This window comes from Eucyclogobius newberryi, unplaced genomic scaffold, assembly GCF_026437365.1.
Source record: "Eucyclogobius newberryi isolate DKJ021-1_F unplaced genomic scaffold, fEucNew1.0.hap1 SCAF_22, whole genome shotgun sequence".
NCBI lineage: Eukaryota > Metazoa > Chordata > Actinopteri > Gobiiformes > Gobiidae > Eucyclogobius > Eucyclogobius newberryi.
In genome coordinates this window covers 10,827,305-10,840,840 of record NW_027315857.1, presented here as the reverse complement: position 1 = coordinate 10,840,840, position 13,536 = coordinate 10,827,305, and the positions used below count along the sequence as shown (strand labels likewise).

The 13,536-nt window shown below is 42.3% G+C and overlaps 2 protein-coding genes across 12 annotated transcripts in view; one reads left to right on the top strand and one right to left on the bottom strand.

The window, feature by feature from the left end:
• The first annotated feature begins 1,458 nt into the window (after positions 1-1,458).
• On the top strand, positions 1,459-2,931 carry paqr9 (progestin and adipoQ receptor family member 9). Its single transcript, XM_072459167.1, has one exon. The coding sequence runs from the start codon at positions 1,602-1,604 to the stop codon at positions 2,751-2,753; it is 1,152 nt and encodes a 383-aa protein (XP_072315268.1). The 5' UTR covers positions 1,459-1,601; the 3' UTR covers positions 2,754-2,931.
• A 4,914-nt stretch (positions 2,932-7,845) lies between these two features.
• The window catches only part of ank2b (ankyrin 2b, neuronal), a 136,814-nt gene continuing 131,123 nt past the window's right edge, over positions 7,846-13,536 (bottom strand). For 7 of the 11 annotated variants that reach the window (XM_072458532.1, XM_072458536.1, XM_072458537.1 and 4 more), the window contains 6 exons: positions 11,764-11,853; positions 11,316-11,399; positions 11,063-11,227; positions 10,763-10,951; positions 10,537-10,628; positions 7,846-9,806 (listed from right to left, as the gene is read on the bottom strand). In XM_072458532.1, coding sequence (XP_072314633.1) covers positions 9,578-9,806; positions 10,537-10,628; positions 10,763-10,951; positions 11,063-11,227; positions 11,316-11,399; positions 11,764-11,853 — 849 coding nt within the window. In that variant the 3' untranslated portion in view covers positions 7,846-9,577. Of the gene's footprint in view, positions 9,807-10,536; positions 10,629-10,762; positions 10,952-11,062; positions 11,228-11,315; positions 11,400-11,763; positions 11,854-12,415; positions 13,211-13,536 lie in introns of all 11 variants that reach the window. The other 4 variants (XM_072458527.1, XM_072458528.1, XM_072458530.1 and 1 more) reach the window with 4 other exon arrangements.

Here is a 13,536-nt window from a genome sequence, read left to right as displayed (position 1 = left end):
GTGTGTGTGTTGCATGTGTGTGTGTGTGTGTGTGTGTGTGTGTGTGTGTGAGTGTGTGAGAGTGTGTGTGTGAGAGTGTGTATGTGTGTGTGTATGTGTGTGAGTGTGTGTGTGTGTGTGTGTGTGTGTGTGAGTGTGTGTGTGTTGCATGTGTGTGTGTGTGTGTGTGTGTGTGTGAGAGTGTGTGTGTGAGAGTGTGTATGTGTGTGTGTATGTGTGTGAGTGTGTGTGTGTGTGTGTGTGATGCACTGTGCACTTCATGGCGCAGGGTCAGAGTTAAGTGAGCTCAGGGTCCAGGGTCCACTGCGGCTTTGAGCCGCTCTGAGCGCGAGCCACGCAGTGAGCGGCAGCCACACCGGAAGTCCAGTAAAGATCACTTCACAATAAAGGTATGAATTTGTGAAATTTGTGCTATTATTATGTAATGCAGGCCTTTTTAAGTACATCATGTAAACAAATCTATACAATCTATATTTGTACAGTAGACATTATAAGTGTATGCATCATGGCATCCAGGCAGTTATACATAATTGAATTACGTAAAATTAAAAAAAGCTTTGCCAGAAAGCAACATTGGCCTGAGACGCCAGTTGGTTGTATTATAAATAAAGGGTTGATTTGTCTGTGAATGTGTATAGTACTTATTAGAAAACAAAAAACTATAACTGACCACCCCTTTGTGCCGTCACTGTTCACTTGTTTTACTTTGTAGCCTGTGACCGGAAACAGCTCCTTGTGCACACGCAGCTTTCCTCTTCTCCGGTACCTGTCAGTGGCTCCGCTGCTCGTCGGTGCTTCAGCCGCAGCTCACAGCGGACACCAAACTCCAGATCCTAATGCGTCTGGTCTTTTCTCTTTCTCGGTAAAGACGGAACCGGGCGCCAGAGGACGTCACAGTGCGCGCGCACACGCGGCTACTGCAGTGCGCTTCGTCTGGCGGAACAGCGGAACGGAGCCGGCACAACATAAGTGGATCGGGGATATGGACCCGGGACTAACCGCGGCACTTACCAAAAGAAACCGGGGTTTACTGCGTGGACAAAATGGGCACAAGAGAAGCATGACCTACTTCACGCAGCGCCTCGTGGACACGTCTCTGGGACATGCGTGTCTTTCTGTCAAACTACTGCGCCGTCAAAGCTCGTAACGGGAACAAGTGACCTTCATTCTGAGCCGGGGCTGCGGGGCTGTGCACAGGAGCCGTGGGAATGTGCTGAGGACTCATCCATTCTCTTCTATGCAAAGGGAAGAGTTGAGATCTGAAGGCAGCTGACCTTTCCCCACACTTCAGGGTCAAAGAAGAAACCAAATAAAACATGAATTTAGTCTTTTTTATTTTTGGTTTTGTTTTATGTAACAACATAATAGCCATTATGTGATCTCCTGGATTAAAACCCAACTAAGCTCTTTGGATTATAACCTGCAGCGCACAAAACATACAAGCCAGACAAAAAAAGGTCTGTGAAGATCTTTTTGTTTTTTTTTTGTGATCCTCGATGCCTTATTTGTGATTGGACGTGCAGTGGTCAGCAATAAAGCCAACGAGCAAGCAATAACACTGTAGTACCTGTCACACTTCGTAGTAGCTTTATTCAATCATCATGCTTCTGAACTGTGGCCAGCCGCTTCCTCTTCTGAGGCACACGGACGTTCCGCCTCGAGTCATTGAGAACTTCATCCTCACCGGGTACCGCTTTCCCAATTACAGCCTGAGGGACTGCCTCTTGTCCGCTTTCAGACCCACCAACGAAACCGGCAACTTCTGGACGCACTTCCTCCCAGTTTTTGTCTTTTTCTACCACTTCGTCGAGGTGTTCCATTGGGAGGGCGCTCCCCATGGCGACGACCCGTTTTTCTACCCGCTCTGGAACTACTTCATCGGCGTGTTCTGCCTCCTCATGGCGAGCAGTCTGGCCCACCTCCTGAACTCCATGTCCATAGTCGTCAGAGAAGTTTGTTTCTTCGTGGACTACGGCACGATCAGCGCCTACACCGTGGGATCGTCCCTCGCTTACTATTACTACATCCACCCTCGAGCCGGATTGTGGGAACCTCAACCACCGAACGGCTCATCGGCGGATTTGAAACACGAAACGGCGACGTCTTCCTATGCAATGCCAGATTTCGGCGTTTTCTTCGACGCGCTCTACATTCCCAGTGCGTGCGCGGTCGCCATCGTTTGCGTCTTGTCCTGCTGCAACACCCGCCAGCGATGGAGATATTACCGCTACGTCATCCGAACCTTAGTATTCCTTCTGCCTTTCTTCTTCTCCTCGACGCCAATATTCTACCGACTCCTCACCAAGTCGCCGTATTCCGCCAGTTCGTCCTCGTTGGCGTCGTCCAGCACCATGGCCGTCTTCTTCTACCGCCATTGCTTCTGGTTGCTGCTCTCGGCTGTGGTCAATATCAGTAAAGTGCCAGAGCGTTTCGCCCCGGGTCGCTTCGACATCTGGGGCCACAGTCATCAATGGTTCCACTGTTTCACCTTCCTGTCGATCCTGGACGAGCTCCACATGATCAAGGCCGAGGTGAAGGCCATCCTGCTGAGCCCGTCTTTACTCCTCCCCCCCGGCGGCTCCCCGCGGCTCCCCGGTCCCACCGTCGCCTCCACGTACGGGGTCATGCTCCTGCTCCAAACCACCATCATCTCCGTGATCGTTTGGTTCTCTTGGAAGGCCAACTGCATCCACGGACCGCAGAGGGACCAGTTAGTGAAGGACCACATGACCAAACACTCAAAATGTCACTGATTTGGCAGGAGTGCTTTCATTCTTGGGTTTTTAGTTCAGGGTTGCAACAATTAATCGGAGTAATAGTGACTAGTCGACTATTGAAATATTCGTAATGGTCTTTTTGATAGTTGTCATGGTTATCTGGACCATGCAGATGCTAAAACACATGTTAAAAGACTTAGAACGATGGAAAAGAGACACTTTATTTGGTTAGAAATGTGTAATAGAAAGAATTGTTTGACTAGTCGACTTAACTAGCAAAATAATTGGTGCAGCCCTTGTTTTTAGTAACCAGCATGGAGCTCGTTTTCAAAGACTTACGGTACATTTCTTTAACAGTTGCCCCAGACCAGCACTTACCTAAACCCATTAGATTCAAGAGGCTGCATGTTTATTGAACGTGAATAGACTAATGGCTGTGACGGGTCAAATTTCTTGCATGATTCAATTTAAAACCATCTTTTGTTTTGATATTGAACTCAAGTGTCTGACCTGTTCAAGGCAAAGCAGGACACGACACAACGCGTTCAACAAAACCAACTCCCTTCCGCAAACTTCCTTCCTTTCCCGTCCCTTCAGAGCGGATCGTGAAGGGGAAATTGCGGTCGCACCGGGAGATGAAAAGATCAGACTCGGAGCATAATATTCACCTCTTCTGTCTGAGATGTTGGAAAAGGAACGTTCCTTTTGTCAAGCCGTACTGTCATACTTCCTCTTTCACTTCCTCCTTCCTTTATCTTGTCTTACTAATCACTTTGTTAGCCTTAGTCGCACTTTAAACTCTTTTTTTTGTGTCGCATAGACAGGAAGTGTGGTGGCCTGTGGCGGCCTTGTCTAGAGAAAAAGAGCAACATGTGAAGCACTTTCAGGAGCCCACGCTGGAGCTCCTCTGCTGCTCAGAAGCCATCGTGCGCTCGACGATTCCTATTTAAGACTACAAAGATGTCATTGCTGTTCACAGACTCTAAAGATTATTTATGTAACATTACACTGATGCCTAGTACTGTATTTGGATGTGTGTATTTATGAAGTACAAAGCCGGGGCGCAAATGTGGACCACACGAAAGCTCCTGACGCTCTTAGACTGAGACATTTTGTGGTGCGTTCATGTTCTGTCCAAGATGTTGCACAATCTTTGCGGCAGATGCAGAGTCATGTGACCGTGCATCACGTTTGAAGCCATAACCGAGACGTGACCACCCCAAAAAAAACAACAAGAAGAGCTTTGAAGTGTCCCCGAAATTTGCAAAAGAATGAGATGGATTATTTGATTTTCTCTGAGAGCCAGAATATCGAGATATTTATTTATTCCTCTCAGGAACTTTCTGGGTGATCGTCTCCATGGAGATGTTATTGCTGTGCCTGGAATGCTCCGCAGTAGGTCATTGAATCTCCATGGAGCCGTACAGGTGGCTAATTTACAGTTCAGATGTGTAAAAATGCATTTTTCAAGTCATTTTTGAGCAATAAAACCTATTGCTAGCCACATACGTTTAATGCCATACTGTGGAACATTCCAAAGCAATAACATCACCATGGAGAAGCTCTAAAGTCCTCAGCGTTCTGTGTTCGTTCTGGCTGAAATATGACATGTGGTTCACTCTGATCCGTCACAGTTTTGACAGGATCAGATCTCACGTTTCACACTTTCGGAGCCATAACTACATGTCGTGTCTTGTGTTGTTGCTGTTGGCTGTGGTAGAACCTTTAGAACGAGCTGTTTGCAACATCAAGGCAGATATTGTGGATGTGGACATTTCGCTCTTATTTATCTTATCGCAAATGATTCTTATTTTAATTTAAAGGCATTAACTTGCACAGTATTAAAGGACCGTATAGAAGTTTAAATGACAGCGCACTTTAACTCTATTGTTTCGCACACGGTCAGTTCTCCAGTGCTGTATCTACGGTTAAGCCAGTGCGACCGTGAACCACTTCTTCTGTTCAAACACAGTCTCATGGGACGTTTGAGGCGGTCAATGTGAGACCGCTGTGTGCTGATGCTGCCTGTGAGTACTCAGGGGTGATAATTTTTAATCTTTACTTTTAGACAATGAGACATGATGATGCAGAATAGATACAGTGATGTGATGTTTTTTGTCATTAAAATAGCACTGATGATGATTTCAATAAATTATTCAGTAAACACAACATAATCTACTCTTTCTTTAATACCACTTTGTGTTACCAAATGATGCCAACTATTGAAACAACCGGATTCAAAACACAATGACAAAGACATATGAAACATTATACTGTATTTTCCGGACTATAAGTCACACCTTTTTCATCGTTTTGGCCGGAGTGTGACTTATACTTATATTTATACTTATATACTTATACTCCTGAGCGACTTATATGTGATATTATTTGTTATATTCACACTTGCAACTGCATTTCATCCTCCAGTGCGACTTAAATATGTTTTTTTCTTCTCTCTTATGCATTTTTTGGCTGGTTCGACTTATACTCCAGTGCGACTTATACACCGTACTCTATTATACATAACATTCTACTGACTCGCTGCTATTTATGCATTTATTTCTCACCTTACTTTATCTAGATATCTTAGTAAAAGCACCTAAAGTATCCATGTCTGTATGAAAACACACCCCTCGTGCATTATCTCCTCTCACATAACGTCCCACTGTCTAGTTTTACTCTGACCTGGAGCAGAACAAACAGCAGCTGTAACTTGAGTCCGAGGGAAAGGATCTTCCACAAACACCAGCTCTAACTCCATGTATTCCATTGATTCAGCTCCATAGAAGATGAGATAAGACGTGAAAGTGGCCGGCCGGGGTCACGTTACGCCATAAAAGTATTTGAACAGTTGAATCACTTAAACGTGTTTGTTGCAACAGAAAAGAAGCCGAACAATACAGTGTTTATTATTGAACGAGAAGAGTCAGTTGGTCATCATTTATTTGTGTTCATTATACCGTATTTCTTTGTGACGTTGTCGAGTGGAGCTTGAGTTTCGTTTATACAAATGAAATGCAAAAAGAGGTGCAAATGACTTTTTTAAACCTTCCCGGAAGACTCGTTCTATTTGAACATCCATTTTCATAAACAACGAACATGCGTTTTGTCTTTTTCCCACCAGGAATGTTGAAAATTGACAATAATCTCAGAAGAACAATTATTTAGCTAATCATTGAATCAATTGGTCATTTCATTCAAGTCTTAGGAAAACGAGATTTTGAATTTGATTAAGTTCATTTTAAAGACACGCATGTACTAACAAATAGCTTTTCATCAAAAACACTACATGTTTCTTTTCATTTTTTTATGTAATAGTTGTTGCCATAAAACCTCCTCTCTTAATTATTATGATTAATTTGTATTGATCTCGAGGTAATATTCTCAGTTGCTTTAGAGCAGGGGTGTCCAAACTTTTTTCACAGGGTCGCATTTTGAAACTTATACGGAGCAGAGGGCCACAAACAACGTGAAAATGTTGATTTTTTTTGCATTTGTCATAGTTTTAATGCCTCCACACCTTTAATAAAACTTGGAACATTAATATTATGTTCGTATAACATCAAAATGCTTCAATCTCTCCAATTTTACAGTAAAAACGACTACTTTTTGTTGTTTGGACCAACTTAGCGACAGAAATTGGTTTGAGGGCCGCATTTGGCCCCCGGGCCTGAGTTTGGACAGGCCTGCTTAGAGTAATATTAGTTGTGGTAGTAAAGAGGTGGTGCTGTTAAGACTTGTCTCACTTAAAAATTTCACTTTTATTTCTTCAACTTGCAGAGACAAAGCAACATTTTTTGGTCTTAATGTTTTGGTCGAGAAGACAAACTAACTGAGCTTTTGGGACATGTAGAGATATTAAACAGATTAATTTCAAGCACTTTTCTGTGGTAAGACACGACTTCTCTGTTTTCCAGATCGGCATGTCTGCGCTTGACATTTATTACTGCAGGGCGTCAACAACTGTGTCATCAATTCTACTGTGGCATGCCTCAAATGCCTTCTGCAGAAAACAGGTATTCACACATTCTCTTTCATTTCTAAGGCAAGTTTTATCTTTTGGTCTTGACATAATATTAATACAATTCAATTCATTCAACATATCTGTCCTGTAAATATTTAAAATGATTTTCAGGGGTTGATTAGGTCCAATTTTGTTTTTAGGCCAGATGTAATACACATTGGATCACATGAGGATGAAGAAAGCCCTGCTACTCGGCCCTCTAGTGGCCACTTTGCAGCATGACATTCATTTATAGCTCCAGCAGTTCTTTCAACTTAATTCAAAGAAATCTAAAAATAATACTTTATTTTCAGAACATGTCAAGGCATGAACCCATTCATTCCATTTGTGGACATAAATAGTTTTTAGAATAGCATTTTATTACGACGGTGGCTCTAATGTGCTATTTTTAGTGAGGCTAGAACTAAAATAAGCTGTTTGAACAAAAAGGGAGATGAAAATAGCAGATTGACCTGATTCAGTCTGATAGAGTCTCACACCAGAAGAAACATCAGCTTCTCATATTTTTATTAGATGATTTACACAATAATAAAGAGTAAATAACATGCCTCTTTAAAAGTAAAAATATATAAAATAATTACTAGAGTAAAGATTAGGATATATTGAGTCCCTTCTCTCATTCTGACGTTGATTGGTCTTTAGTATAATCGTGGTAATTCTATGGTAAATTCACCGTTCTTGCATAAAATATCCAAACCTTTCAAACCTTTCCAAAGCTATAGTAAATACATTTCACTTTTGTTTATTTGCATTGACACTTTCATGTTTCATGTGGATAGGCCCAGTAATTACAGACATATTAAAAATAAACCAGTTCTGCCATCTGACAGTTAAACAGATAATAATAATACCAGGCATAGACAGACCCGGCCTGTCTCCAGCCCTGTTTTATACTATGGGCACCAGCTTATACATGATAAATACATGTCATTATTGCAGTAAAAATAGCATATCAAACAAAATAAAGGTTCTATAAGTGATTGTAGAAGTATCTTTTTTCCACATCATAAGTAATGTCTGAACACATTTCTCACACTAAACTATAAAGTGCATCAATTATTTTAGTATTTGCCTGTAATTGAAAGGAAGACTCGGAGTCAGGGGTCGACACATGTACAGTTTTATTTCTCTGCCATGTACACACTGCAGCGGCTAAGGTTAGCGTTTTTAGTAGTTCATTTGATAAACTTGTACATGCCCGCATAGGTATTTGACTGGTATTATGATATACTGGAAACAAGATGCTTATTAATAACCAATTTGTTCTCTTTGATTCTCTTTGTTCACATCCAGTAAATGACAACGTGAGGATTGTTCCGTTTTGTTCCTTCAGGCCGACTCTGGAACTGGAGAGTCCCACCAAACATACTCATGACATTTCAGCATAATTCATGTTTTCTACAGTGATAAAAACTTTCAATTGTCTATACTTTAAAACACATTCAAGCACACACGCAAACATCGTCACGACCATCACGTGGACAGAAGAATAAATAAATAAAACGATACAAAGTTTAGAGATGATCGGAGGGCTCTGGCAACGAGGAAGGATTTAAAGCAAAGTGTCTCTACATCCAGAGTGCAGTGGACGAGGACGACCGGCCGAGTTTGGACTGGGAGCAAAGGACAACTCCACCCAGCAAATAGTTCCACAACAAATATTTAAATACAGCTAAAATAACATGTTTGACCCCAGATGTTCAGAGCATAACCAAATTTACTGACTATCAAATGCTTTGCTGGACAATATTTGAAAACTAGTGCGCCTAAAATTCTGAATAAAATGTTTTGAGGATGCTACAAGATCTCGTTTTATTTTTATAAGCCATTAACTGTTATTCATTCAACTGTTGGTTGAAGAAGTACTCACGTTAAATACAGCTGAAAAATGTACTTTTAGAGTAAGTAATTCGCACAGATTTGGAGTACTATTATGTAGTGATCTTTAGAAATAATTGTGCTGATTTTTGGTCAAAGGAAGCAACTGAATCAATAATAAGTATCTCAAAATCTTCAAATCTCCAAACTCGTTCTAGTTTTCAGTCTAGTTAAAAAATGTAGTACAGAAGAAAGAACAGAGTATACAATGAAAAATGTAATGTACAGATATCTAAAACTGTTACTGAAGCACAACACTTTTACTTTTGTACTTTATTTCTTTCCACCACTGCTTTAATTCCCTTTTATTGTCATGGATGGGTAAAACCATTAGTAATTTCACTTCAAACTGCCTGACATTGGGCTTTACTCACAGCTAAACTCGGCCAGCTTCATCCAAAATAAAAGGCTTAGCGTGGAACATGGAGGTTAAGTGCTTGATCCTGAATCTCAGCAACACGACATCAATCACTTTTTTATCATTTACACACACACAGGCAACTGCTCCTTACGGCCCGATCTATGTGAGCGCACGACACGAGGACACACACACACGCACACACGAGTAGGGCTGATGCATTATGGGAAGACTGAAGGTGTGATGTGAACAGAGTCCGGCCCGCTCCGTCTCCAGCTCCGTCAGTGCGCTAACAGTACAGCAGCAGCAGCAGCTCTATGGGGCAAATGTAGTAAATGCTTCTCTCCCGTTTTCAAGCGTGATTCTCCATTTCTTATATGTACAAATCTTTACAAGAGTTTGGTTTTTTTTCCGTCTTCCAGAAGAGGCCCATGAGTGAGGCAAAAAGTCCGTCCAGTGATGTCTACCATCGCATCCAACTGCAACTGAAAAATCATTCATGGACAAAAAAAAAACTATCTTTGGTCACAAAACGGGCAATCAAGACAGGAACATAGTGGAATTATGCTCCTTTCACCAGTTTTTGTTGTTATTTATAGTTCACTCCGAGCTCTCCTCCTCCTCCCTCTCTGATTGGCTCTCGTCCTTGTCTCCCTTCCCCTCTTGGCGGTCTTGGCAGTATTGCTGGAGCAGCCTGTGGAGGCGCTGCTGTAATACGTCCGGTTGCAGGGCTCCGGGGGTGTCGTCCTCTCTCTCCAGGTGAACCTGTTTGCCCCGCCCGTCCCTCACCACGGTCCTCTTCTGGGTGCGCGCCTTACGCATTTGGCTTCTGTGGACGGGGGACAGAGAGCGAGCGTTAGATTACGTTCATCCAAGTGTAGTAATATAAGATCAAATAAGATAATCCTTTAATGTCCACACATGGGGAAATTTCGGGGGGGGAAGAAAAAATTAAATAAAAAGATAAAGATAAAATAAGATAATAATAAAATAATAAAATAAATAAAGTAAAGTAAAAATAGCTAGCATAAGACTAAATAATACTAATAGTAAGTAAGTAAACAAAATAAAACACTCTTATTTACATCAGTTGTATGCACATGAATATGGCCTTAATTGCTTGAATGACAGTATTGCACATGGTTAAATCAGTATTGCACGTGTTCGGGGCTAGCAGTGTTTGTTATACAGTCTGACAGCAGCAGGAAGGAAAGACCTAGCATAGCGGCTTTGTTTCTGTTAGCATGAACAGGACGAATCACACACGCCACAAAACAGATCTTAATGATGAACTCTTAATGATGGACAGTGTTGCCTGTTGAACTGGATCAGATTTGCTCACTCCAGTGACAAGGCCCCATTTGACATTTTTGGTGTTCTTAAGTCACTGATTTATTTGTACTAGAAGTGTGAGGGGAACACATATTTTAGTTACTACAGAAGTTAGTTGAGCCTTAAATGCAGTAGGCCAACCATGGACTATTTTGACATGACATTTATATAATCTGTAAGGATCTGGACATGCCATCAGCTCTGTTAGTCACTCCCATGCCGCAGACCTTTTGACCACAGAACCGTCATCTTGTACAATCTCCCTCTCTAGTACATGAGGGAGCTGCACTTTCCCAAAGCCCCCTGCATAGACCAATGCCTGGGGACAAATCAGGAACATATAAAAAAATAAAATAAAATACTACACCAGGGGGAGATTCAAGAGGCTTTATTACAAATCTCTAGAAACTGAAATGCAGGTTTTTAGCACCAGAATATAATGCTCTGACTGACCTTCTCAAAGTCCTCTCTGGCTGAGGGCAGGTCTGAGGCCAGTGAAGACTCTCCTGTCTGTTTCTCCAGCCGCTCTCCTCTCACCACTGTCGTCTTCACCACTTTACTGACCTTTCGACCCTGCACCGGCTCCACATCGAACGCTGACGCTGCGGCAGAGCGCAGAGCCAGAGGCTCAGAGAAGCTCAGCTGTGGACACAATGGAACAAATGTGAATGTCAAAGGTTCTTCTCCTGGATCCCTATATAAGGAGTGATTCAGTTCATATGTGTGTAAGTTAAGATAAGATTAGACACCGACCTCTCTCTGTTCCCCTTCGCTGTGCAGGACAGTCCTCTTGACCACTCGGGACACTGTGTCTCCTTCCTCTATCCGGACCATGTCCTGTTTAGACCCCTCAATCGTCACTTCCTGAGTCTCCAATCCATCTGGAGACACGTACTTCCGAATCACCTTCCGTGTAATCTGATGTGACGGAAACCAAGCGGTAAGTTGTACGTAGAGTAATATGTAGCTGGTGTTGTCTATATTATACAAAGTTAGCATCTTCTACCTTCTTGATCACCATGTTTCCATGCTCGTCCGTGTACTTCTCCTCAGTAACAGTCTGTGGCGGGATATCTGGCAACGTGTCCGCCTGTCAAAACAAACAGAAACACAATCAGTCCACAAGCACAATGGAAATACGTATTTTCTTTCTCCGCCTGCAATTCTGTATATTTTCCTTTCCACTTCAAATACAAACTATAATCCACATGTTTCACATCTTCATCATGATGTAAAAATAAGTGACCCAACATTTGCAAAAGTATTACATAACCAGCCACCATGAATCCCCAAATGTAACAGAAAAACGAGAAAGCAGAAAAAGCTACTTGACTCTCTAAATATGTGACCCATGCAGTACACTAACAGTCAATAACCAATACCAACACAACATCCACAACCATTGAAAAGAAAAATTCCACACCAGTGTATCATTGCTAGACCTGTTTGTTTACCTGAATGATTACTCTTCTCCGGACCACTCTGGTGGTCAGTACCTCTTCTTCTGAACTATCAGACAGTGGCCCTAGCTCCTCTGCTATCTCCTGGAGACAGTAACATGTCATTGACGTTCTACAGCAAAGTGCAAGACTCCTTTTCTCTTAACCTCACGTTTTCACAACAAATAGAATGAGTTAATGACAAATGTGAATATGAATGAATAAAGGCAGTGAGATGAAGAGAAGGAAGAGTATGTTACAGCACATGCATTCTGGATCAGCAAGCAGAGATATGATGCTAAAAACACATTGTGTTTATGCCCTTGAGAAGCACACCAGTTATCTTGGGATTGAATTCAGCAAAAGGTTTTACTTTTGTATTTAAGTCAATCATGCATCATTTAAAAGCACTCCAAAGTTCTTCTATTTCATTGTTCACAGCCTCAGCTTAAAACCAAAATTCCAGTGCATGTCGAGTTCATACATATTTTACGAAAACTGGAAAACTTAGTTTTTGAATTTATTAGTCCTACTTCATATTTGACAGTCTTAACCTGACATGCGCAAAGAAGCCATTGTTAGCCACACCTTTGAGTATCTCGTAACCAATCTTGACCTCAGCCCCAAAGCAACAAACGGGTACACTGTGCTCATGCTCAGACCTTACCCTTCCCAGGTCATCGTCATCATCATAGTACCCTGACTGGCTTCTGCGGGGCAGCTCCTCACACCCCGGCAGGGCAGTCTGTGAACCCCCTGAATCATATGCAAATTCAAGACTTTCACTTCCAGAGGAGAAGCGTTTGTAGTCTTCAGCTCGTAGGAAGTGACCCGTGGCGTATTCGTAGCCTTCGTGCCGATGACCAATGTCCACGCTGCTTCCAGGCATTGGAGACGGTGGTTCTGAAATGTGATAGGCCACTGCGTGTTCTGTGTCCTCCGGCTCAGACGAGTCAGACAGGGCTTGTTTGCAGTCAAAGAACTCCGAGTCTGAATCTGACCTCTGGGGAGAAGCCGAGTCCTTCTGTTGTTTTGTTTTGAGAGATTCAAATTCTGCAAGAACTCTGTTGAAGTCAGGTGAAAATTCAAACTCTTCAGGAGCTCCTGTCTCAACTGTGCTGCTTGTGGATGGACTGAGCCCAGGTTGACCACTTAAAGAAGATTCAGTCACCTTAAGGCTTTGCTCTCCTGAAAAAATGTCTTCATAATCTGGGGGTACCACGAAGTGTCTGGACATGGGTGAGAAGAGCTCAGAGGACATGGGTGTCTCAGCGGTCGAAGGCAGCACTGGTGTTACAGTCCGGTGGGTGGAGTACGCCGTCTGCGGCAGGAGCTCCAATGTAACTGCTGGGCTTTTCTTTTGAGGCAACGTTGATTTGGCGACACCAACTTCTGGCACTTTAGCCGACATTTGTAACTCCTGCATCTCATCTTGAGCTTTAGAATCCTGGAGATCAATACACTGTGGGTCAGGAAGGATTTTTATGCACAGGTAGGTACAGAGAACTTAACTGCATTCAACACTTAAATAGCTTATTGCATTTACACATGCAGCTATTATCACCTCTATAAGTCTGTTGACTACCACTGACCAGAAAAAAACTATGATTCTAATTGAACACACAGCACATTATCTTCATGCCATTAAAGATGCATGGTTTTACAGTCTGTAGTTGATGTTTTAAATCTTTTGTCGGTGAATATCATGTTTGTCTTGTTAGTTTATAAAAAACTCCAAGCCCACCAAACACATTTGTGGTTAGCAGTTAAGTCCAAGAATAGCTCCAC

Bases quoted from the DNA above. Each gene is read 5' to 3' on its own strand.
- paqr9 (XM_072459167.1), top strand. From the start codon at position 1,602: ATGCTTCTGAACTGTGGCCAGCCGCTTCCTCTTCTGAGGCACACGGAC.